At 40.8% G+C, this 27,181-nt stretch overlaps 1 protein-coding gene across 2 annotated transcripts in view; it reads left to right on the top strand.

Moving 5' to 3' along the window:
• Positions 1-27,181, top strand: part of Slc9a9 (solute carrier family 9 member A9) — a 541,578-nt gene that overhangs the window by 423,668 nt on the left and 90,729 nt on the right. For both annotated transcript variants that reach the window (XM_078043469.1, XM_078043468.1), the window contains exons 13-14: positions 5,997-6,048; positions 22,253-22,332. In XM_078043469.1, the coding sequence (XP_077899595.1) occupies positions 5,997-6,048; positions 22,253-22,332 (132 nt within the window). The remainder of the gene's footprint in view (positions 1-5,996; positions 6,049-22,252; positions 22,333-27,181) is intronic.

Genomic DNA, 27,181 nt, shown 5'->3' with positions numbered 1-27,181 from the left:
CCAACCTTCGTTCTTTTAAACTTCTGTGGCTTTGCCCCTGCTGAACCTGTTCTGCCCTCCCCCAGCCTCCCTTACTCCTACCATGAAACTCATTCTTGCTTCTCAATATTCAGTTCCCCTGTAAAACCTCCTACTCCCCCAAAGCCCCCTTTCATTGGGCTCTATGTTGTCATGTGCAATAATCTGTGTACAATACTCATCAGGCCTTACCATAGTTCTTTATTTCCAGTGTCGGTCTTCCCCATTAGATCCTGGGTCATTGATGGCAGGAGTCCTATCATTGGCCTCTATGTCTCAGCATCTATTATTTATAGAAAATCTTATCTTGGCTTTAATCTATTTTATATTTATTACTCAACTTAGAATACATCAATTTCTCCTTAATAATAATAGCATTAATAACGATAAAAACATCAACTAATATTTCATGACTGCTTCCAAGATGGCAGCCAATATGTTATACACTTTATACATAATAACTTATTTCATACTTGTAATAACCCATAAAGTGTGTTCACATTTCTCCCCATGTTCAGTTGAGAAAACTATGATTTTGAGAGATTAAATAAACTTGTTTCAGAGTTAAAAACGTAGTCAATGGTAGAAGAAGGATTTGAACCCATATGGCCTGGCTCCAGGGTCCAAAGTCTTCAATACTGTGCCTCGTTAAATCAACACAATGAATTAAAGTGAGTTTTTCCACTCACTTTAGTTCATGCACCTGTTTTCCCAAAATGAATTTTAAAATATTTGAATTATTAATTGAATTAGATTAACTTTGGTCATATACAAGCTCCAGTAAATTTATTAAAAGGCTACGAGGAGAAGGCAAGTTCACTGCCAGATTTTGACTGTCATCTGATGTTCTCTTGGCTAACAATAGTCCCCAAACCTCAGCAAGTGTCTCTCAGTCTCTTCCATTGTCAAGCTGTATTTATGTGCCCAATATCCAGTCACTCTTCCTTTACTGAAAATGTCATTTTTTTACACTTTGCCATCAAATACAGTTCTTAGAGGAAATGATTTCTCCTCCCCCACTACCCATCCCCTGTCAGCAGGGGGCTCAAAAGAATCAAAACCGCACCTAAGACTATTGGAATTCACACAATGAAACTAAGCCCTAGTAATATTTCACTGCTTTTCCGGAGGTGCAAAGTGATAAGAATCAGAATGGATGCTGTGGACTTTAATGGGAAAAGTGAGCCTTTTGTGTTACTTACTTTGCTTTCCCTTCAAGAAAAATCTCAACTCCAGAGCATTCTTTTTGCCCATGGTTGGGCATGGGAGCATCCTGCGATTTTAATATATCTAATAAAATTCACTAAAGAATGGAAGCACAATAGGAAGGGAGGTGTGGTATGGTGCACCAGAGATGTGTTTTACTCCAAAAATGGAGCTGGATGCTCACTGAAAATGAGGAACCCGGAGCGAGATGTTCCTGGGCACAGCTGGGGACACCGTTTTTATTTCCATTTGAATGCCACAGAGGCAGCACTGTACTTGCTTAAAATTAAAAGGTGCATCAAGAATGCAAAACATCATATCAAATTTTAACCAGGCTTTTTAGTTGCTTTATAATCCTTTACTAGTTTTGTTTGTTTTTGTTTTGTTTTGGTACATGGGATTGAACCCAGGAGTGCTTAACCACTGAGCCACATCCCCAGCCTTTTTTTGTATTTTATTTAGAGACAGGGTCTCACTGAGTTGCTTAGGGCCTCACTAAGTTGCTGAGGCTGATCTTGGGCCAAGAGCCTGAAAATTTCAAGTGATTGGGGAATCTAAGACTGAGGAAGGGGCGCTGGCATAGAATGAAGAATACTGGTTAGCCCTGAGATTTTCCCCTGAGATTACAGGCATGCACCACTGCACCCAGCTAGGAGCACCTATAGTAAACTATGATGTAATCCTTCCTTTTTCTTTTTCACATGTCCTTTTTGCCTCCTATCCTTCTGCTTTCTTCCTGCTCAGCTCCATCTTCTTCTTTCCTTCCCTTCGCCCTTTAGATATCTTCCTTTCTGTTCTTACTGTCTTCTCATCCCATTAACTTATTAATAGGTCATAAATAAGTCCCAATCTGGGAAGCCTGGCCCTTTTTTGATAGGCATGTTTTACTTTGAGAGCAGAAATCCCCACTGTGCACTGGACACTCCCTATGGCTCACTGGTGGCTGTTGTTATAAACATAAGGGCCACTGAGTGCAGGACCCAGGACAAGGAGGGTTTATCTCAGAAATTAACAAAGCAATGAGCATGGAAGGACTGAGCTCTGGCACCACTGACAATAAGAAAAATAATAAGTTTGGAAGGAAGGAGCTCAGACCTGGGAGAGGCACTGGCAGATCCAGAGCTCAGGGACAGTATTGAGTACTGGGCTCAGAAAGAAGGACAAGTCCAATTACCAGGCCTGGGACACTGTATCCAGAACAGATGGACAGAAGGTTGCTTGACAGTGAGGGAGAAGGGACTACTGGGATATCACTGAGCAGAGAAGACTTCATCGCATACACCCGTGACCTCAGCTGGGGTGGTGACACATAGACATGTGGCATCACAAGCTGCATCACAACCTGTCTTCCTTCTAATAATCTCTCAAAAACCCATAGTGTGTAAGTGATCTTTTACACATAAAAATGAGTGGATGCAAGGTGACCCTAAAATAGGTCTCTTTCACACTCTGACTTGCTTGCTTGAACCATTGAGTAAGAGAGAGAGAGATGCTGCCGGCATGTTTGCATAACCCCGGGGATGCCTTGCGAATGTGCCAGACGTGTCAATATCAGCCATTACATTTCGTAACCAAGAAAAGGCAGGAAATAGCCCTTGGAGGCAACAGGGGTGTCCAGGTGTGAAGCAAAGAACACTGTGTTTTATAAGCCCTTCTGCAATGATTGAATTCTATTATTTTGTGTTATATGTGTGTGTGTGTATCTAAAAAAAAATGTATTAAATTTGACTGTTACATTATTAGTCCCACGCTCAATTAAAAGGAAATAGTGGCATGAGGTGGGGGGGGGGCATAGGAACAATATGCTAACATATCGTTGCAGCTAGAAAACCCAAGACAATCTAACTAACCCAAGGCAAATATAAGAATTTTAAAAAAAAGAAAAATAATAGTAGCCAGGGATCATTTAATGCAGTCATAAAGAGGTTCAAACACCTTTCAGAAATCATTACAATGCAGCGCATGTTAGACTTTATGGGACCAATGGCCATGCTGAGACCTCCGGTTAAGATGAGAGCACCCCATTGCACTGTGTTTAAGGAGGCAGGGAGCCAAGCCATATATTTTAGCAAGATTTTTATCAAGAGGAGCCAAAACTCAAGTGAAAGAAGGCAGGGTTCTCGTGTGCCTTTCCCTCGCAGCACTTAAACTATAATAATTTTTTTTTTATAACATGCTCATTAAAACTCACAACCTGTAGGCGTGTGAGGGCTGGGACCATGTCTGTTTTGCTCACCCTGGCTGCCCCACGAGGCAAGTGATTTTCACAGAGCTTCCCTTGCCTCAAACCACTTGAGATGTGGGTCCATTCTGTGCTAGGCCAAGAGGAGCCACAGGACTGGCCCGACACAGGCCCTGGGCTGCCAGAAAGTGGACTGAGGGAGGACACTAGAGCTTGTTCCCAGCCAGGCCTCCGGGATGCTTCACACACGGGAAGCCCAAGAACTTAATCTGCCGCCATCAAGCCTTGGTTCCATCTGGCTGCTGAGATAATGGGAACTAGAAATGTCTGCTTTGATGGCTACTGAGGAGGAAAGCTTACATTTTAGTGGAAAAATCTCGGTACTGCCTCAGACTTTAATTGGGGTTTCTTATGAAATTTGATTTCTGTTCTCTCCAGTTTTCCAGACAGACAGGCCCTGAACAGGTGCAGCAGGAGGAGCTTCGGGACTCTCAGTTCAATTCACAGCCTGAGTGCCAGGTAGCTCTTGGAAGGGGCAGACCTGGCCTATTCCAGTAATAGAGAGGGCTTCAGAGGCCACTGTCTGCACCTGCTGGAGAGCCCAGATCTCCAGACAAGCCTGAGGGCCGTTCAGTCCTATGAGGGAGGGTGGCCAGTAGTCTCCACACATGGGCCCCACTCTTGGACTAAGACCACTCAGACCCCATGGCCACTACCTGGACTCGACTCTCCTGGAAGGCCTCATCCTCACGCCCTTCCACTCTCTCCTTCCCCTTCCAAATCTCCTGGCCCTCTCTCACCCCCTTCCTTCTAACCCTCCTCCCTGACAGCCTCTCCCTTCCTTCTCCCTGTCCCTTCCATTTCCCCTTCTTAAATGAATTAGTTGAAACCCACTCTTTTGAAAGGGCGAGGGTGATAGGGAGGAGGAGACGGCTCTTCGAGTTCACACATGGGCCTGAGTGGCGGCTTTCAACCTTGCCTTTACCTCCCCACCCAGATAGCAGACCAGGGTGATTGAGATCTCCTTGAGGGACAGTGGTTGAAGGAAAGACTAATTTAGCAAAGTGGCTTCAGAGGAAGAACTCTGTGGGAGCCTCAGCCAAGCAGCCTGACTCCCCGGCTGGGGCCTTCCGCCCACCCAGAGACACATTCTCCCGGGGAGAGGAAGTTCAAGCTTAGGGGGCCTCTCTTGCTCTAGTCCTTCCAGGGGCCTGGGAAGATACCCAGGACTTCATTCCCAGGGTCCTATGTTTTTTTAATATTTGCAAAAGGAATATATTTTAAACACCATGGAGTTCAACTGCTGTTTCTTCCCATTATGGCCTCCCCGAGCACTTTGTTTGGATTGAATGGCACACATTTATATGGGCCTTCTATAAGTCACTGTTGGCCATCCCAGAGTAGGAAACGTTTATAGAAATAGTGCACAAAAACTGGATTAAATATGAATGTGTCCTTTGGCACCTGGCATCAGAAGTCTGTGGGCAGTGGAGGAAAAACAAGGTTGGAAATGCACTGAGCCAGAAGAGGCGACAGAGAATTCTTCCAAGATGTGTAAAATTCAGTTCTCATTGATGCCCTGTCAAAATGAAAATCCAGAAATGCATTCAATAAGGGAGATGTGGAGGGATAAGTGTGCTGCAGGTTGTTTATGGAAAGTGCACGAAATGAAATTGATCAGAAATCTCACACTTTAGAGCATTACCCTAACAGCGATGCACACTGCAAGCGTGCCTAAGGGTGAGGAAGCAAGCTCTAACGTCTCCCCGCTATCAATAATTTTGATCCATATTGCAAGAGGAAGGGATACTTTTTCTTTCTATTCGCCCTAACATAAAATCGTTATCATGTGAAGAAAGTATCAAAGTATAGAAGCAAATATTACAGAGGGATTACTTTACAGGTGTGTCAAACCATTCATTAAAACATTATGTGTGTGCTTTTTCTGAATTTTGAGATGCCTATTTCATTTACCAGCTTTTTTTTAAATGTGTAGTTTTTCAGTAATTTATTTTCTCTTTCTTAAAAGGCCCTTTTGTTTCCAATTTGTATTTGTATTTTTGTATTCCTTTCCTTGAAGAAAGCCCCCCAATTTGTATAAGCCTCAGCCCCCACAACCTGGATCCTCCCTATGGGAAGCTTCACTGAACATCTGGACAAAGATACGATTTTCTGTCTTAGGAACCCTGCTCTAGATGGGGCACCTACAGTCCCAGGAGAGTTTGTTCAGTGGGTTCTATTGTGGTACCATGTTGCCTCCCCTCCTGGATCCCTGTTTCAGAGCTATCGAGGTCTTTTGTTCCAATGGCTCCCATCCCAGGCTCTCAGGGTCTCTGTTCTTGTTGGGAAGGACAGGAACAAGAAATTGCCGTTGATGCTCAGTCTCTCCAGCTGTGCTGAGCCCCAGCTATGCACATTCTCATTTGACATCAATCTATTTGAGGGTCTTCTGATGGAGGGAAGGCAGGATGGTTTTCTGCCAAGTCTTTTTTTAGATTTGCAACATGTTTGGGTCAGGTGATCTTACGCACAAGGTGATCTTGTGCTTTCTGTAGCAGGGTATTTACCAGTTTTCTGCTTTCTTTAACAGAGTTGGTGTGGACCTGGATGAAAATCTGAAGGAGGAGCCCTCTTCATATCAGGCAAGTAAAACAAGCCAATGTATAGTATTTACAAATACGAGATGTTCTGTTTCATGGACTGTTCCAGGTTTGTCCAACATAGAACCAAGAGGCTCATTCTAAACAGGTCTACCTCTGTGGATAAAACAAATCGAAGACAATAGAATGCACAGGAATTCAGGATGTTAACCATTTTTAGCATGCCAAGGCTCAGCACTAGCATGAACTTACAGCCTCTCTGTGGCAGCAGGAAGCCTGTGAAGTTTGGTACCACTAGGCCATGGCCCTTAAAATGAGGCACCTTATGATTCAAATCCCTGCCCAGCAACTTGCTAGCTAAGTGATCTCAGTGAATTTACTCAAAACCTATCCAGTTCATGTTGAGCACACAACAAATAGACCTGTTCCTCCCACATGGCTTCTCATTAATCAGGTATAAGTTACAGAAATACTGAAACAGGCAGGAGCCTGCAAAACTATCTAGGTGATCCATTCCTGACTTAACTGAGCAATGATTATTATCCACAGAGACCTAAACATCCTTTCAGAAAATTGTTCAGAACGATGTGCTATTCCCTCGAGTAGAGAAAAGTTATTCTCCAGACTCTGGATTTGAAACTGATAATGTCAGTGCTGCATTAGCCATATTTACCTGGATGCTTAAAACAGACGAACAAATGTGTGGAAATGTTATACCTTTTGCTGCAATTGGAAGTAAGCAGATGTTGTTGGGATAATGTTGTCAATACATGATGTTGCTAATGAATCACATTATGATCATATGTGAATTTGAGGACAAGCTACCTTGCTTTGTTTTCATGGTGTTTTTCCCCACAATACAGCTAATGAGGCACCGCTCCTTGGTGTTTATGAGCAGGAAGCTGCTTTCCTGGTTCACACGGGTAGAAAGAAGGAAGGAGCCTGTGCACTACAGAAAAGGCTGAGAAAATAAGTTGCCCTGAACCTGACTCTCAAGTGCTTGGACTTTGTTGTCTCCTGTGTTACAAGGCCAGGCTGTGCTGTTTTCAGATCTCATTGCCCAGGATACACAATTAACTGCAGGGCTGAGCCCAGCAGGGGTGCCCAAAGCACTGGGATTAGGGCCAGTCTGGTGACCTTAGGAAGGAGATCAAAGCCCATCTCCAGGCCTGGCAGCAAGTAAGGTCCGGTAGTGGCTGAATTTTGAAAAACATTTTCATCTTGTACAGGTCAAATAATCTATTCCCCTGCCTTCAAGCAAAACTTTCATCTAAATCTTGTTCTTCTCATACACCTTTTTCTTTAAAAGAATAAGAAAATTCTTTGTTTTTCTCTAAGTGCCTCAAACTTTGCAATCACATATAATTATTGGTAAAAATTTCCTGCTAGCCTAACACCATCCTTTTACAATTGGAAGTATTTTATTTTAGTTCATTCATGTGATGCTTTAAAAACAAAGTTCACCATTGTTAATTCAGTAATAACTCTTCTCTGAAGATATTTCAGCATTGAAAGGTATTCTTTTATCGTTATTGTTGTTAGAGAAATAGAGCAATAGAATCTAGAACTGTGAAAACTATGGGTTATTTGCATCTTAGACAAATTTTTTACAGTTTGAGTCTCAGTTTCCCTGTCTGCACAATGTGAATGATAACAATGCCCACCTCTCCAGACTATAACAACAATCAGGGGAAATTATGTTTATGAAAACTACCCAATTTAATTAAGCTAAATCCATTTCATTTCATAAAAGATTTGAGAGAATTTATACCACTACATATAACTAAGTAACAGTAACATATTTATAAGGAATTTTAGAATTCAGATAATAATAATGATGATGAAAGATTAATGAAGAAAACCAAACCCAGAGAGGGTAAGGAGAACCAGGAATAAGCAAATTGAAGGGTCAATATCCTTGCTGTCATGGATCTGTAAGTGAGCTTTCTGGTAGCCAAAGAGGGCAGAAAAGAAATTATCAGCAACATACTAAACTCTCATCATTAGAAGGGAAAAAAATCATACTGCCTCTTCTAGTGGTACCAAACTTCACAGGTCACTATGTTTTAAAAGACGTTCCTCACTTGGAGCCCCTGGCAAAGGACACAGTGAACTATCTCAATGTGAAGTAACTGATATTATAATTTACCAGATTTCCACTAAACTGCTGCTGCTTACAAACAACTTTGCTTTTAGGAAGCAGCTTCTGTGTGTCCGTGTTCACCATAATGTGTCACTGCCAAGGTCATTAGGTTTCAGAAAGAGGTTTTGTCCACATGTGGGGATAACTGGTCGGTGTCAAGTACAGGAAAGGGTGGGCTCATACCCAAAGTAACAAACAACGGTATTTATGCAGCTGTCAATCAACCTGGACAGAGTTGGTTTTGAATATTTTTATTAGTGCATTATACATATATGGATGACAGGAAAATGAGAGTATATGGGGTCTGAACAGGCAATTTGGGAAAACAAACAAACAAACAAAAATCAGTCCTGGAGAGGATATTGGAAAAAGGTACTTTTGCGGCATGGTTGGTACAACCACTTTGAAAAGAAGTATAGATGTTCTTCAAAAGACTAGTAATGGAACCACCATGTGACTCAGTTATCCCAGTGGATAAGCATATACTAGTCATATTACTAGTTTTGTGTGTGTGTGTGTGTGTGTGTGTGTGTAGTTTGCTCCATTTCAATCATTAGTACTTCCACTTTTCCCTCCCCTCTTGTCTCCCCATGATTCCCTTCATCTACTCTATTGCTCTTTCTTCCATTTATTTATTGTTTTTTTATTGGTGCTTTATAGATACACATAAAAGTAGAATTCACTGTGATATATTCATGTGTGCATGTAGCATAATTTGGTCAATGTCATTCCACAGTTCCCTCTCCCACCTCACCTTTCTTCCCCTCAATCCCTCTCTTCTACTCCACTCTTCTCCTTTCTGTTTTCATAGGATCCTCTCTCTTTTTAAATTTTTTTTACTTCCATTTCTCTCTAGCTTCTGCATATGAGAGGGAACATTTGATCCTTGACTTTTTTTTTATTTCACTTAGCATGATGTTCTCCAGTTCCACCCATTTATCAGAAAATGACATACACAATTTTATTCTAATTTATGGTTGAGTGAAAACTCCATTGTGTATATATACTACATTTTCCTTATCCAATCCTCTGTTGACAGGCACCTGGGCTGGTTCCAGAACTTAGCTGAATTGTGTTTCTGAAAACATTGGTATGCATGCATCACTAGAGCATGCTGATTTCAGTTCTTTTGGATAAATACAAAAGAGTGGGATAGCTGGGTCATATGGTTGTTCCATTACTAGTCTTTTGAGGAATGTCCATACTGCTTCCCAAAGTGGTTGCACCAATTTTCAGCCTACAAACCATGCCTGAGTGTACTTTTTCCAATATCCCCTCCAGGACTGGTTTTATTTTTCCAAATTGTCTGTCCAGACCCCATCTGCCCTCATTTGCCTGTCACTTACTTATTATCAGCACCACTGGTTCTGTTGGACCCCAGAACATAACCCTAATTCTTAAGAATGCATGTTTCCACTTGATTTGCATTTATTAAACTAGGTTTGCATTAACCAGGAAACTAATCTTTGTACGCATCAAAGGCTATTCTTTGTTCTTAAAAAAAAATCCTATTCTCTTCTTGTTGTTGTTCTTTTTAGTTATACATGGCAGTAGAATGTATTTTGACATGTCATACATACAAGGTCCTATTCTTAACTAACCAAAAGCTAAAACTTTCACAAGTAGTTATGACCATTACTGACTGTGTATGCTCAAGATCAAGAATAAACATGCTTAATTACCTGTGCCTATTCTTGTTCTGCTTGTGGGAAGTGAAATAAATAACCTTTGGGATCTAAACTTGTAATATTTTTAACATAGTTCTAAGCACCTTTCATGCATTGCTTCACTTGGTTTCCAAGATACCCCCAAGTGGGTGCCATTATTGTCCTCATCTTACACATAAGGAGATTGTGCACAGAGAATGACCTGACCAAGGGCACACAGAAGGCAGAGGTGAAGTCTGAGCAGACAAGTTGGCTCCAGAACTTCCACTCTTAGCAAGTGCACATCATTCATTCCCGCCCCTGATTACTGACACCACTCACTGTCAGGTCCTAATCAGGGCGTGAACAGGATTTGGCAGATGTCATTTCAAAAGTCTTCTCCCTTGCAGAGCTTCTATTCTAAGGAGGGACATGGTGAGAAAGGTAAACAGCTATATAGTTTAGGTTCAGAGGAGGACAACACAGAGCAGTCGAGATGGAGAATGGAGGGGAGGCCATTGGCAAGGGAGGGTGGACCTCTCTGAGAAGGTGGCATTTGATCAGAGAGCTGAATGATGTGCAGAAGCAAGCCATGTAAGATCTGGGGCACCAGACAGAGACCTGGGGGTCACGATGGGGTAGTGTGCCCAAGAGCAGCAAGAAGGCCAGTAGGGCTGGAACTGAGTAAGCATGGCGGGAGCAGATGGAGATGAAGTGGGAGAGATGGACAGGAGCCAGCTCCCGGGTCAAGGTGGTGAGCCTGATTTTATTCTACATGTGGTGGGCACCCTTGGCAATTTAGAGCTTGAAAGTAGTAGAACTAATCCTTTGTAAAATTTTGTTTTTCTCCCCACTTCACTGTCCACTGTTATGATAAATCTAACTTTCATCCTTTCTAACATAATGTCATTTTTTTAGCACAGTGCTTGTTTCTCTGTGATTTTTCCTCATGTTAACTTCCAATTTTCTTTTGCTTCCCATAATCCCTTCATTGAAATTCTGGCTTGGGTTGTCCTCCGTGTGTGTGTGTGTGTGTGTGTGTGTGTGTAAGCTTGGTGGATCAGTTCTGGTCACTGCTGCTCAAGGAAGTCAGAGCAGAGCTCAGAAAGGTCCAGCGAAAGGAAACCCAAATTGCTGAGAGCGTGGGTACAGCTACCAGAGGGATGGGGATTAAAGGACCAGGATTTCTCCACCAGAAAGATGAGGGCTCAAAAGGGACACAATGAAATATCTGTCAAAATATGATGAATAAGGCAAGCAAGGGTTGATTGGCCAACCCCAGAGAACCTTCACCTAGATTACCTCTGAGACTGGGAGGCCAGATAAAGAGGCCAGATAAAGGCATCTGTTCCTCTACAACTAACAGTGCCTACTCAGGGCCATCCAGAGGTGCAAGGGCTACAAATATAAGCAGGTTCGGGAGAAGAAGAGATTCATTACCAGAAGGTGAGGTCAGCTGGGCCATCAAGTAAAATCTCCTTTTTCATTGCCAACATTTTTTTAAAAGTCCTAATAAATTTATAGAGAAAAGAATAATTCGGCTTACTTATCCATGCCACACACTGAACAATTATCAGAATATTGAAATTAGTGGTATTTTGATAAAAGCCAAAATGAGTATTTCAGAGCAACTACTTTGGATTTTCCTTTGCTATATTTATTTATGGCTTATACATCCAAAAGCACCCCCCTACTAATTTTTCACTATATAGAACCAAATTCCATACATTCATCTTACCAGTAGATTCTACTATTCCATGTTCTAGAAAGCAAGACTAAGCAAGAAGAAGAGCAAATCAAGGAAGGTGGCAGCTACACCTTAGTGAACCCTTTCTATATATTTTACATATAAGATTAAAATCACCTCATCTTTACCTTGACCAGTCAAGACTACTGGAGCCTATTTTATAAAGGATGAAATTGAAGCTTAAAAGAGGAACCTTCCAAAGATAACAAATCACTGATGTTTGGAGCCAGGACTAAAAGCCAAAGCTGAGTCACCCTCAGCATCCCTTGTTACATGCCCTCCATGGGCAAGTGTCCAGTCCATAATGCTGATCTCTTCTTGTTTCAGTCAGTTTTGACATCACTGTGACCAAAGACCTGACAAAAACAATTTTAGGAGAGGAAAAGTTTATTTAGGACTCAAAATTTCATAGATCTCAGTGCATAGATGGCTGACTCCATAGCTCTGGGCCCAAGGTGAGACAGAAAATCATGGCAAGAGGACTTGGAGGTAGAAAGCAGCTCAGGACATGGCAGAGTTCCACTCACCAGGGACAAAATATATACCCCAAAAGGCATGACCCCAGTGGCTCACCTCCTTCAGCCACACCCTACCTGCCTATAGTCACCACTCAGTTAATCCACTCAAGTGGATTATTGTGCTGATTAGGTTAAAGCTCTCATAATCCAATTGTTTCACCTCTGATTTTCTTACATTGTGTCACACACAAACTTTTGGGAGACACGTCACAGCTCAACCTTAACACCTCTCTTCCCAATAAGGTAACATTTAAGTAATCACTTTTCCTTTTACTCTCCCTGTTACTCCTGGCCAGCCTACCTTCCCAGTTCTACTGAGAAAACCAGAGTATTCTCATCTCCATGGACTGGAGCGTATTCCTGGTCCTCTACTCTGATTACCTCAATGTGGAGTCCTTCCTTTCACCCTCTATCTGTTGAGGGCATTAGTCCATCGTCTAGGATGTACCTAAAACAGTGTGTTCATGCTTCATTTACAGTGGAACTGACTGTTGCCTTGCAGTAGGAGGGATCCTAGTTCCATGGTCCTCTTCTTGCTACTTCCTCCAAGCAAGGGCTGAGCAGCTAGCCAGTCTAAAATTCTTGTTCACGTAGATATCTAAAGGAAGAACATTTCAGACAGTACAAAGTCCCCCAGGAAGGAATAGTCCCAACCTGTGTGACAAACAGCAAAGATGCCAGCATAGCGAGAGAAAGCCACAGGGAGCATTACAGCATATGAACCAGAGATGTAGGCAGAAGCCAGATTGTATCTGTTACCCGTTGCCACATCAGTGCTGCATAACAAACACACAAAATCTAGGAGGCATGCAACAATAAGCAATATTTATCCCACAAGTGTATGGAATTCGGCTGCTCTAGTTTGGACTCATTTTATGTGTCATGGTTAATCAAGGATTGGTTAGTTAACTCTACCCGTGTTAGCTGGCCTTGCTCACATATCTGGAGTTGGATGGCTGTTGGCTAATCCAGGAGAGCCTTAACTGGGATGAGTTAGGAGACTGGGCTGTGTTCCACATAATTCTCATCTCCTCTAGAGATGAATGAGCAACCCTGAGCATGTCTTTCTCCTGGAAAAGACAGAGGGCAAGAATGTCAGCAAAAACAAGCAAGGTTTCTTGAGGCTCAGAACTGATACATTGGCACTCCTGCTACACTCCATTGATCAAAGAAAGTTACAAGGCCATCCCAGAAAACAGGTATATAAATAGACAACTCCTTTTTGGCCAAAGCACTGCCAAGTGACGAGGAAAAGAACAGGGATACCGGGAGAGATGAAAAATTGGGACCTCTAAAGCAATTGATCTACCTTATAGATCATGTGGGCTAAGGTAAAGAGTTTGGACCTTATAGTAATCTGTAAAATTTCAGTCTTTTGAAATGGATTGAGGTTTTTTCCGAAAGTTCAAATTGGTCTATCTTGGTAAACATTTTATCTGTAGTTGGAAAAAACGTGTATTCTGGCAACAGTTTGAATACCGCCCCAAACAACTGCACAATATAGTTGTGATATTCAATAAGTGCAATTGTGTCCAGTGGATTCTTTTCTTTTCTTTTTAGTTTATTTATTTATAGTTGATGATGGACCTTTTATTTATTTATTTGTTTGTTTGTTTTGTTTATATGCGGTGCTGAGAATTAAACCCAGTAGCTCACACATGCCAGGCAAGTGCTCTACCACTGAACCACAAACCCAGCCCCTTTAGTTTATTTATCATTTATTGATAACATTTCCAGCTGTAATGAGGTGTTCCTATCTCTCCTATTTAGTCCTGTCAGATATTGCTTCATTTACTGCAACATTTTCACAGGTTTTAGAATTGTGTTTTGATGGTGAGTTTCTTTCAACGCTTGGGAAATCGTATTCTGTTGTTTTCTAGTCTCCATTTTTTCCCCCCCTGATGAAAAGTCAGTAGGATTTTTGTTTTATTTCTCTGAACACAATATGACCTGTTTTTAATCTGATTTCTTTTTAAGATTTTTCCCCTTTATCTTTAGGTTTAGAAGTTTGACTCCTACGTCAGCTTTGCTTTGCTTTGAATTTTTCCTAATTCAGATTTACTGAGTTTCTCGGGTCTCCAGGTTGATATTTAAATCAGATTTGGGGACTATTCTAGGGTTGTTTCCTTAAGGACGTTTGTTTTCTATGGTCTCTCTGCTGTCCCCCTTGAGTTCCAGTTATGTCTGCGTTAGGCTACTTTATGCTAATTTCTCACATGAGTTAGACACGTTTTCCTGTTCTTTTCACCTTATTTTTCTGTGTTCTATAAATTAAAGACTGTAATTTTTATTGTTCTCTTTTCAACTTCGTTACCACTTTGTTCTGCCCTTAAACCAATATAAGTAGGTTTCTCTTTCCAGATGGTACACTTTGGGGTTCTAGAATTTCTTTCTTTCTTTCTTTTTTTTTTTTTAATATATAGTCCTCATGTTTCTGAGCTCTTTAACTGTGTGCTCATTGCTTCCATCTTTCTTTTTAAATTCTTTGCATATTTTATAGCTATTTTAAAAGCCTCTGCCTGTTTATTCTGATATCTGAGTCATTTCAAGCTTTGTTTCTGCAGATTGCCTTTGATTTTTTGTCTGTAGGTCATGCTTTCCCGTTCTCCCCCATGTCTCGTATTTTTGTGATATGCTGAGCATTATGAATTTTACACTATTGGGAATCTAGATTGTTCTATAAGGGGTGTTGGATGTTATCTGGTCAGGCAGTTAGTTTTATAAGTTGTGGTTTTGTACTTGTTTTGACTATTTTCATTTTGCTTAGTTTTAGGGTACGGACATTATTCTAGAACATTGTCCTTATTCCTAAAACATACTTCTTCTGAAGCCTCAAACTAAATACCTGACTTTCTATTTTGGCTGGGCTAACCTCCAATGTCTTCCAGCACAGTGTGATCTTAATCTCTCCGTTTATTTCTCAACTTCACGACAGCTGCTCTCTGCAAGGCTTTTGTGGACCTCGCCCTGTGCACAGGTTGGTCCTCAGCCAAGGACCTGAGGGAAACATCTACACAGACGTCTGGTGCCCTGTCTGCTAGGTTCCCTTGTCTCTGAGCCACTGCCTTAAAAATCCAGCCACTTGGGCAACATCTAAACTCCTATCTCTAGATCCTCAGCTCAAAAAAAAAAAAAAAAACTGTTCTTCTCTGCTTGAACTTTACTTCCTTGCACTTCAATTGGGAAAGAACCTGTAGGCAGAAAATAAAGGATAATATAGAGTTCACTCATTTGTCCCCTTTCCACGAGGATCACAGTCTTTTGCTGCGTGCTATCCAATACCTGAATCCTACCATGTTTAAGATGCCACTTAGTCTACCATAGCCAGCCACTGTATATTTTGAAAGTGATTTTTGAAGCGGTTTTATAGGGTAAGCATTTGTTGTGTTTGGGTTTGCTTTCTGATGCATATAGCATACAAGACTAAATGTGAGACTCTTATTTATTATTTACTATGGTGGTTGTGTTTCTAGGAGCTGTTATTAGGAGATGGCAGGCACCTGGAGACCCAAGGTGCATTTTCCATTAGTGTGTGTGCATGTGTATGTGAGAACAATCACACTTATTAAATCATGATGCAAATTAGGCATTAGGTAATAGTACTGCAAAGCAGGTTCAGTGAGATGGTAGGAACTTCTCTTGTCTATACTCCATGATTTTTTATCTTTATCTTCAATCTTCAGTCTGTATCATCAGCATGTTGGACCCAGAATTAATTTTTACATACTTTCAAGGAGGAACACAGAAGAACACAAACAATTTCCTTAGTGAAAATACTATACAAATGTAAGCATCACCATTTTATTACCTTTCCCCAATTCCTATTCCATTACCTTCTATATGTAGAACTCACAATCCCAATATGTAGTCGTAAGTTTCCTATAGCTATATAGTGGCTTGAAACAATGAACATTTGTATCTCAAATTTTTTATGGATCAGGAATTTGAAAATGACTTAGCCAATTGAAAATGCACCTTGAATAAGAATCTCAGGGTCCACTTTATGGTTGCAGTCAAGATGTAAGCTAGAGTTACAATCATTGGAAGATGACTAGACCTGGAGAACCCACTTCCATGTTGGCAGGAAGCCTCAGACTCAGTGGCAATGCATGGATGTTGTCACAGAGCTGCTTGACTGTCCTCACAACATGGCAGCCAAATTCCCACAGGGCAAGTGGTACAAGAGAAACAGCAAGGAGGAAGTCACAATGTATTATAGTAGAATGTATGTTGACACATCATACATAGATGGAGTATAACTTCTCATTCTTCTGGTTGTACATGATGTAGAATCACACCAATCAGATAATCACATATGCACATAGGGTAATAATGTCCAATTCATTCTAATCCAAAGTACCTCTATTCTTCCCAAGCTTCACTCCACCCCCCTTGTTGTGAATTAGTATCAGAGAAAATATTTGGCCTTTGATTTTTTGGGATTGGCTTATTTCACTTAGCATGATATTCTCCAGTTTCATCTATTTACCGGCAAATGCCATAATTTCATTCTTCTTTAAGGCTAAGTAATATTCCATTGTGTATATATGCCATATTTTGTTTATCCATTTATCTGTTGAAGGGCATGTAGGTTGGTTCCATACCTTAACTATTATGAATTATGCTGCTATAAACATTGATATGGCTGTATCGCTGTAGTGTGCTGATTTTTTAGTTCTTTGGATATAAACTGAGTGGGATAGCTGGGTCAAAAGGAGGTTCCATTCCAAGTTTTTTGAGAAATCTTCATACTGTTTTCCATAGTGGTTGCACCAATTTGCAGTCCCATCAGCAGAGTCACAACACTTCTATGACCTAAGTTTTGATATGATATATTGTTACATCTGCCATATTTTATTCATTAGAAATGAATCATTAAGTACAGCCCACATTCCATATAGAGGAAAATTACCCTCTATCTTTTAAAGAGAGAAGAATCAAAGGATTTGTAGATACATGTTTTAAAACTACCATACTATTATGTTCTCCCAAACCATCCATTTTCCCTTGAATTATCTTAGATCTACTACACAGACCAAATCATTTACAGTGGGCTCTTTCTTTGTAGTTTAACCACGAGCTTAGCCCACCTAGTAGTGTAGACTATCTGTGGGATATCTAAAGATACCTGTGACATCTTTACAGTTTTATATATGCTTGGCTGATTGTCTCCTTTATGTTCTCCTTCTTACACATGCATTTTCTGATTCTGTCTTTTTGAGAACATTTATGAATGTATCTGGGTACAGGAAAGGTTAAAATATTTGTATAAAGTGCTTTCTATGTTGAACACTAAGAATCCATGACTTGACTTTTTAAGAAATTCCTCTTTGCCCTTCAATTATACTATGGTTCCTCTTCAGAATCCAGAAATTTTTCCCTTTAATGGCCCAGAATCTGGTTCTCTCCATGGTAATTAGAAAATTATGGCAATGAACTTGAAATTATTATACAAATACACTCCACATTGGACGGAGATGATAAAGTGAAAGTACTAAGGACTCCATTCCCACATCACACATACTACCCAAGTGCTTGGGAATCCAGAAGGAGCTCTGCAGGTTTATTATGATTGTCATTTGCCTTTGCTATCATTTGACTCAACTTTCACCGACATTAATATTAAATATGAAATCTGGTGGAATATAAAGGAAAATCCTGCCTTTCACCCATAATCCCTTGTAACCCCCTGAGGTAACGAGCAAACCCCATGTGATTACCTTAGAGCAGGGTTCATCCAGCTCAGTCAGCAAGGGCCCCCTATTTGAATACTGACAGAGGAATGTATTTACATTTGCTTAGTTCTTTTCATTAAAATTAATGCAACAAACCATCCCTTCTTGCTTCAGTGTCTGGTTTTCACAAACTTCTGGCAAGAGCCCTTAGTTTACTCTCAGGGGTTCAAATAAATCCAAAATAAAGAGTAACATTATAATTTTCCTTCTCTTGGGTCTGCTAAGCATGAGGTGGGTCATTGAAAAGAAAACCAGCCCCTTTCTACGGTGCCCAGTCATTTTCCCAATCACTGGTCCCAATCTCTGATTTAAGGGGAAATAAAGAAAGATATCCAATGGCCCAGTCATTTTTAAATGTTTCCAGAAATAGAGGATAATAAAGGAGCCAGAAATCCCACATATATCAAAACTTCTGCTTCTTAGAAACATCAAGGCAAATAAAAGTTGAGATTCAACACACTTGTATCTCCAGTTTCCATTTATAGCTACAAAACAGAGTTGGGAAGTGTACTATTATTACTAAATGGAGGAAGTTTCCAGATTTCTGTTTGCCCCACCATGCACATCACTCTCCCTCTGGACTAAAGGAACCTCACAGAGAAGAAATATTGGTGATAAAGGAAAATACCACCAAGTTCCAGATTCTTCTGATCCCTACTCACATCCATTGTCCTTGAGGTTCGAGCTGATCTCTACTTCAGAATAATCCAGATAGATTGAGGCCACCTGCTGTCCTCTGCCCATCTGGACCCTCCCGGGGACCTGCTCTCTGTGCTGCCTCATCAGATAACTTCCTTGTCCACAGGGCTGCAAAGCCTGGCCTTCCTTTGGCACATTTATCTTCAACCCCCAGTGCACAAGCTGGGTACACACTAGACTAACTCATTTATTTCTACTCATTTATTGATGGCCTTTCATAACCAAGTTATTAAGTCATCAATAACTTCAGAGAAATAAATGAATGGATCCAGAACTGGGCCAACAGATATTTAAGACATACACTGAAAATTTTAACTAGGATCAGCAGAAAAGTCAACACTGGGTCATCAGTGGAATTTCTCCCACCTGAGAAAAGTTCTTTCTCCATCTTTTCTTATCATTGGAACCCAGTATATTTCTTTACAAAGCAGTGAAATGAATGACTTCTCCAGTCACCCAAGTAAAGATGTGAGGGTACATGGCTGCTCCATCTCAGTCTCCAGGAGCACAGCACCATCCTGACCTCATCTTCCTGCGAACTTAGACTTTGGCCCCACTTTGAGCCCCGCTGACACTTGGAGCTCCATTTAGAGGGGAGGAATCTTGGCTGCTGAGAGGCATGACAGGTTTGCTTGGAAAGCTTTGCACTCTCCAGTTGCCTCGGTTTGGTCATCTGTAAAACAGGAATAATAACAGAACATCTTTTACCATATTGTCGTAAGAATCTGAAGAGTTAACATACCCAAAGCACTAAGAATACCACCTGGCCAATGGTAAGTATTCAGGAAGTGTTACCTCGTCCAGCACGGTGGTACACACCACACCAGTTATCCCAGAGACTCAGGGGGCCAAGGCAGGAGGATTACAAATTCTAGGCCAGCCTGATCAACTTAGCAAGACCTTGTCTCAAAATTTAAAAAAATAAAAGGAACTTGGTATATGGCTCGGTGGTAGAGTACCCCTGGGTTCAATCCACAGTACCAGAAAAAAATATATAAATAAATGAATATAGAATATATATACACACACAAACATACACACATACATAATATTTTATATATAGTACACACACACACACGCACACACACACACATATATAGATATATATATAGATATATATATAGATATATTTATATACTGTGTGTATATATATATATATATATATATATATATATATATATATATATATATATAAATATTTATAGTATTTCTATATGATTTTAGGAAGTTAGAGACCAACCCAATTTTCTCAATTCATTTTACGGACAAGGAAACTGCAGCCCTGTGAGTTTAGTCAGCTGATTAAAAATGCCTGTGCTTTCCGACATTTAAAGCCTGAGTGAGATGCTGCAGAAAAGACATCGTCTTTGGACGCCAGCGGTTTTAGACTGCAATTCCAGCTCTGTTATCTTTATCCCGTATGACTTGGAGCTGACTTCTCAGGCTCTTCCTGTGCAAATAGTGCTAACACACCCCACCTTGACAGGTTGTGGTGAGAACTGAAAAGTAATGAATGAAAAAATTAGTGGCTGGATAATGTCACTAGCTCACTGCCTAGTGTTGATGAGCGCTCCATAGCTGGAGACTGCATTATTGTCCATGTCACTCAGCTGAGCAACTGCAGGGGGCGGTGCTAGAATGCGGGGCTCCTGACTGCCAGGAGACTTCACTGCTCAGCACCCCCCTTACAGAAAAACAAACAAAAAGGAAATTTGCTGGCACTCTTTTTTATCAGTTTTATTCAAATCTTGAATCTTGTCGTCAGTAGACATTATCAGCTGTCAAAAATCACCCTTGCCTGTTGATAAACAACACTCTATAAGTCCTTATTTGTCTTAAACAAAAGAAAAAATAGGTGGGGGGGTGGGGGGAGGTGGGAAATAGTTCCCACTGTCATCCCAGAGCTTTTCTAACTAATTTGGTTCACTGTGAGCAGATTTGTTCTGCCAGTGGCTGAAATTCAACATGCAGTTGGGGGATGGTGGCCCAGAAATAAGTTACAGATGTTGCAAGATGATGAAGAAAATCTATGTGCAGCAGTCATTTTGCAAATTTGACACCTTTGGTGGAAAAGAAATAGAGATAGGTGCAGGGAAAGAGGAAGGGATATCCAGACACAGGGGTTTCCTTTTGGGGGGGAATATGAATGCATTCCAACTTTAGATAGGAAGGCATGACATTTTAGCTCTATCAAAATTAAAAAAAATAATGAGACTAATAATTGGTGTCCCACAGTGAGAAATGGAAACATGGAATTGATTTCATGTCTAAGTAAGTTTGAGAAAAACTTCCCTCTTGAAAATTTATGATACTCATTTAACAATTAAAGACTCTGAGAAGTTCTGGGTCTAAAAATGCTGTTTAACACTCTCCAACCCCTCCTTCCCTGAGTGATTGGCACAGCGTTTCCATCGGTATCGTGAAGAGTGAGTGGCATACTAGGGAACACCATTTGGGAAACAACAAAATTTGAAGAACCAGAGGCCTTCACCCATGAGAAGGGCAATGAAAAGTTGGAATTTTAATTTCTCTGTGAGTCTCTGCTGCAACCATTTTACACAAAGGATAAATGGCCGGCTAAAAATAGACCCCGCTTTACTTTCTCATATTCCCATTTCATTTGTGAGAGATGGACCACAGCATCTGCTGGTACACATGTTTCAGAGGACAGAATACAGCCCTTTATGTTCAGCTATTTATCATCAACTGATATTGGAACTGGCTGGGAAAAAGCCAAAATAAATAAAATAAAGTAAAATAAAATGAAAGCAAATCAGCCTGGCTTGTGGAAGGGCTGCCGTTGGTGCAACCAATGGGTTTCCATTGTCTTCCATGTATCAAGTCCTCAGAAGAATGGCCACCTGGGAACGGGGCTAACTCATGGTATGATTTGGGGATAAAAATTGGGGGTCTAGAAAAAGCAAAAATTCACATGAAGATACAAAGACTTTTAACAGCAGAGATCATTATAATTGGAATCTGTGGGAATTCCCTTTTCTGAATATGCTACTGAACATTCTCCCCAGACTGCAATTTTTTATCATCTCTCTCTCTAAAGTTCACAGAATTTTTTCACCTTCTTTCCACTTTCTCACATTTTCGTCTTCTACGCTTATGTGAACACCATCACACATTTTCTCTTTCTCTTTTATCGTTAATTCCCTTTTCCTCTTCCCTTCTTTAAAGCCCTTGTGGAAGGGAGAAGGGACACACACATTCAGTTCTCACAGCCCCCCCCCCATCAGGACTATATCTTTGAAAACTCTTCATCACCTAAACAGCAAGATATCAAATATCAGCCCTTGGTAGTGATCTGTCAAAAGGAAAATGAGTGGAAACTTGTGGAACAATTATTAGACTGTTATCATTTCTTTAGCCTTGACCTTTCAGTAATCCATAAATAAATGCCACTCGTTCCAAATTTGATAAAAGTAAACAGCAGAATTCCCATAATGGCCATCTGACAGAAATGTCATTTTTATTGAAGTAAAAAAAATGGCATTTCTTAGCTCTTTAATAAAATTAGGATTATTAAGAGAAGTAAATGTTGAATTATCCCAGAAGTCTCATCCACACAGCAAGATCTATGAGCTAATTTGCTTGGCAGAGTCTCCACCATTTAAGTAAAAATGCTTATACTTACAAAGGTTTTTTTTTTAATATGGTTAAATTTAATTTAGTTGGACATGTATTTTTATATTAAAATGTATTTGACTATCCAATGCCGTTTTCTATGGTCTCTCTCTCTCTCTCTCCAGGGAGCAAATAACTTGGATAAAAGTGTGACAAAGATGGAGAGCGCTCGGCTCTTCAGGATGTGGTATGGCTTCGACCACAAGTATCCTTTAGTAGTGGGGACCTAGCAGATCCTGCCTCATGGCGGGGGATGACTCTGAGCGCTTGTCATCCAGGTATGCGCTCCTGCTCCTCCAGAAACACCAAAAGGTAAAGCAAATCCACAGCCCAACTTATAAAAAAGAATGATTTTTTTAAAAGTATAGTTCATACCTAAGTGTTACATGGAGCTAACGTGAAGTCTCTGTGTCACATGTATTTGATGTTTTGGTGGCAATCTGATATTTTCTAATGCCAGATGATGACGTCGTATGTATGGTCCTAAAGAATCTATTGCACTGTTCTTTGTAAAGATCTTACTTCTGATCAAGTCACCCAAGGGGACCTGCTTGGTGGATGGCATTGTAAGGAGAAGTCTCAGCAGCCTGTGGCCCAGGTGACCTGGAGCTCTTCCTGCACCCTCTCTGAGGAGCCCATTTGTGAACTTTTGTTTTACGCTGTAAAAAAAAATGAAGGGATAGGAGTGAGGGTGAGGTGGAGAATGAAGGCCCCTGAAGGACCGAGGAGACTGGGTTGGTTCATCATAGTGCAAAATGGCATTTTTCCTCCAGGCTCACTTGAGTAAGCTTTTTCTGGTAAAGGGCAATTTTAAAATTCTAGCAATCAGTGTAAACATAGGAGCTCAGATACACCTTGTCATGTGGTTTCAAGGCTGAGAAGTCAGCCCTGAAGTGCTTTGCCATTGTGAGCTGCAGTAAGCCGTCCATCTCTAATCCCAGGCAAAAGCACAGGGAAGAAAGGAAAGAATTACACTGTGAATTGAATGTGTTGAGTCTTTGTAGCTCGTTTTCCAAGGTCATAAGTCCTTCTCCTTTCAGTGAGAAAAATGTCAGTCACTAGGTGATTTTAAGCCCCTAAGCAATGATTAAAGCCACAAGGAATCAGTGGGAGAGGAAGAATTAAGAACAGGAAAAAAGAAATACAAAGAACCAGTGAAGAACAAGAGGTTAAAATGGAAAGGGGAAATAAGGCAAAAAAATATATATAGGAAATTCACATTTGAAAGAAAAGCAAGTTAGAAGGAATAACTGCAGAAAATAGAAAAAAAAATTAAGACAGAAGGGAAGAGAAGCCATTTGAAGGGATAAGCAAAAGTAAAACAATGTGAGAATCAGAAAGTAACTCTGCCAAAAGAGAATGTTTCAGGAATTACAAATTGGTGATGTGGAGGGAGAGGGCTTTTGAGGTGACAGCTCTGTTGTCCCGGGCCAGATATCTCATCTCGCTCAGTCTGAAGCTTTTGTGGCCAGGGTGAGTTACCACCATCTAAGAAGCAGTACGGCTTGGCCATCAAAACTAGCTCTTGCAAGTTCTGGTCTCATTACCTACCAGAAGCCTTTCTGGTCTCCCCAAGGAAAGCTAGTTCTTAGCAGGTTATTGCTGGCTTATGGTCTTGGGTTGATTTATTTTCTAGAAGTGGGATTTGCCCCTGCCATTTCTTATAAGTATCTGATAGCCAAATTTGTAGGAAGCTATTCTTACACATAGAAGAGTACACATAATGAGATATACAATAAGAAAATGGTGCATTGGAAATGTGCTAAAAGTTTTTTTTTTTCCAAACTCTGAAACTGCCTCAAGGAAAGCTTTAGAATGAAGAAAAGGAATAAAGCAGAAAAAAATTAACTTGGAGACAGAAAATGAAAGTTGGAACCTACCCAAATCTTTAGCTCAGAGCAGTGACACTAAATTCAGATGATATCATAGTTTTGAGTCTCACTTTTCAACAGGGGTTTATTTCCATACAATTATGGACAGACTAGCAGAAATGAAAGCAGATTTATACTCCCTGTAATACCTCTTCGTGTGGCAATTTGTCTTCCCAGGCATTCATTCTAGAAATTGCGGTTGCTGCCATCACCACGCAAATGTATTTTCACTTAGACAGCAGAGTTTTTGTGTCCTACTTATCCTCTGAGTGTCTACATAGAGAACAGCAAATCAACCAGTCTCAACTCCACCATCTCTTGATGAATGTGTTTTTAGAGACAAATTGTCCACTTGACATTTAATGTTCATTCTAGGTTCACCTAGAACCCAAGCCATGTGCCCCATGAACCTCAGGCCATGCCAGCCATTGTCAGTAGAGGGGTGATCTCTCATCCCAGGGTCAGGTTGCCCAGATGGACCAAATAGAAATTTTCAGGAAGCTGAAAGCAATGGACTATGCACTTTAGAGCTACTCAGGCTTTATTTTAGTAAAATCATTTCGTGCCAATAAGGCATAAAGAAGTATTGACCAAATAAAGAAAGAAAGAAAGAAGAAATAGGGCTTCAAACACACCTGTATCAGCCAGGGTTCTCCAGAGAAATGGAAACAAGAAAAATAATTTACATATGCATGTATATACATATAGATTTATTTCAAGGAATTGGCTGATACAGTTGTGGGGGCTAACAGCTGCAAAAGTTGAAGGCCAGGCTCTTGATCCAGAAGCTCAGGCAGGGGCCCATATTGCAATCTTGAGGAGGAATTCTTCCTTCCTAGGGAAAGCAGTGTTGCTCTTAAAACTCTGTGGCTGATGGGATAAGCCCATGCACATTGTTGAAGACAATCTCCTTTACTTAGAACCAAGTGACTGCAAATATTCTGCACATCTCCAAAATGTCTTCAGCAGCACACATAAATTGGGGTTTATGTGTAACTGAGAACTCTAATCAAGCTGACATATAATACTAGTCCACACAGTACCCAATGCACATTCAGTAGGTGCCCAATATTTCAGACCCAAGGATAAAAATACCTTCTTAATTATATCATTATTATCAGTTAAACAAACCATTGGGGCTCTCTCAGTTTTTGTCTTATTTTTTTATAGCATGAGTAATTCACACATTAACATAAAATTTTTCCAAAAACTACAAGGGAAAAAAAATCGTACAAATTAATATTCACTAAGATTGAGCAACAGTTAAGCACTGGGTTGAGTGCCTTTGCATTTGGGTTTGATCTCACCTCCCAGCAAGGTAGGAGGTTGGGAGAGTCGGGAGGATATAAGACAGCACAAATGGCCCGCTGATTAGATAGATTGGTCTCTGTGCAAATCTGGGCTTCCCTGTTTAAGAGCCTTGTTGGAGACCTACGGTGCCAAAATGGATGATTAATTAAGATTGCATAATGATTCATTGTGGGCAGCAGTTCTGAATATGGCAATGCAAAGAAGAAATCAAGAGGTGGGGGAGGAGAAGGAAAACATGTCACCAGGCACACGGGTCTGTGTCATCTCTAAAACCATTCTTTTTGCTTTATTTCATTCTTCAGCTATCCTCTTCTTGGTGGAAAAACTAAACTCCCGGATAACTTAATGAACTTTCTGAACTTTCCACAGTGAATGAGATTTCATTTCCATAGTCCAAGTCCAGGCCTGTGTCACTCCAAAGTCCCTGAGTATACTAAAATGAACTTCACTGTTCACAACTCTGTGTCCATGGTATCTCCTACTCTAACTGTACATCCTCGTATCTCAATATGTTCATGAAAACTCCATGAATAATTATGATTTCTTCTATTCTGTTGTGCAGCGCTCACTTTTCAAACATTTGGTTGACAATGTATGGGGTGAAAATAAGGTTAGGGGTCTTTGCTGGCCACCCAGCAGGCACCTTCATGAAGGAGTCCCCGAGTCCTCCACTTCTCAGGGGCAAAAATGTACGAGAAAGAATCTAAGTGTGGTTCTGTTTCCTAAGAGGTGAACTCAAGCTAACCAAGCTCAAAGAAGGCCACGGTATAAACCAGACACCAAGTTCTTAATTCATCACATCCCCCAGGAGGAGAAATATCCTTTTCCAGCAATGAAAAGGCTCAAGTTACAACTGGTCCCTCAGGTCCCCCCATCGCCTGCTCTTGCTCTTGGCTCACTCAGCTCCGGCTGCCCTGTCCTTCCACAGACACAGCAGGCACTGAATCTGCTTCCGGGCCTTAGCACTGGCTCTTCCTTCAGATAGTCAATACCTCTGTCCTTCCCCTCTTTCCTTCAGCTTGTCCCTGAGACCCTCCTGGCTCCATGTTTAAATCAGCAGTCTTACCAAGAGCACTCTCTCAGTACTTCCCTGCTTAATTTTATTTTATTTTTTTTCCCCTTATCGCCACCTGACACAGAATGGATCTAGTTTCAAATGTCTTCTCTAAGCACCTATTTAGGATATATGCTTTCTGGGGGGCAGAGATTTGGGTCTATTTTTGTCCTCAGGGTACCTGGCAAGGAGTGAATACTCAATAAATATCTCTTGAATGAAAGAATGAATCGATCAGGCGAGCAAGAAAATGAACGAAATTTTCTATCCAGGGCCCCCTTCATTTCAGATATTGACGGAGCAGAAATGCCAATTCATTACCCAAAGGTTACTAAATGAGTCTGAAGGCAGAGCAAGGCCAAGTGTGGATAATCTGAGTGTTCCCATTCAAGCTGCCCGAGCGCACCCACACGCATGGCCCAGCCTCAGTATCTCTCTCCTTAGACAGGGACGGTCCCTCTCAGCAGACTTGGTCCCAGTTGCTTCAACTGACCTCCTTCCTCTGTACGTTCGTGCTAGAGGGGAAAGGAAATGTTTGTTTTCATCAATCTTCTTAATACATCCATGAGAATTCTGTAGATTTAATTCAGTAGTAAGCTTGATTAACAATGCTCCCAGGTGTTCACCATTTCAAGGCTAGGTTTCCAATTAAAGTACTATCATTACTGACTTCATATAAATGAAAATTTTTTTAAGAAGGCATAAAGCAGTCTGACCTCTTAAACGAAAACAGAAATGGCCAAAACGTTAGTTCTAGTAACTTAGGTGTCATTAGTGCAATGATCTGGTACATTCAAGCCTGGCTCTGGATGAGAAGC

Source organism: Ictidomys tridecemlineatus, chromosome 3 (assembly GCF_052094955.1).
Source record: "Ictidomys tridecemlineatus isolate mIctTri1 chromosome 3, mIctTri1.hap1, whole genome shotgun sequence".
NCBI lineage: Eukaryota > Metazoa > Chordata > Mammalia > Rodentia > Sciuridae > Ictidomys > Ictidomys tridecemlineatus.
This window is presented reverse-complemented; position numbering and strand designations above follow the sequence as displayed.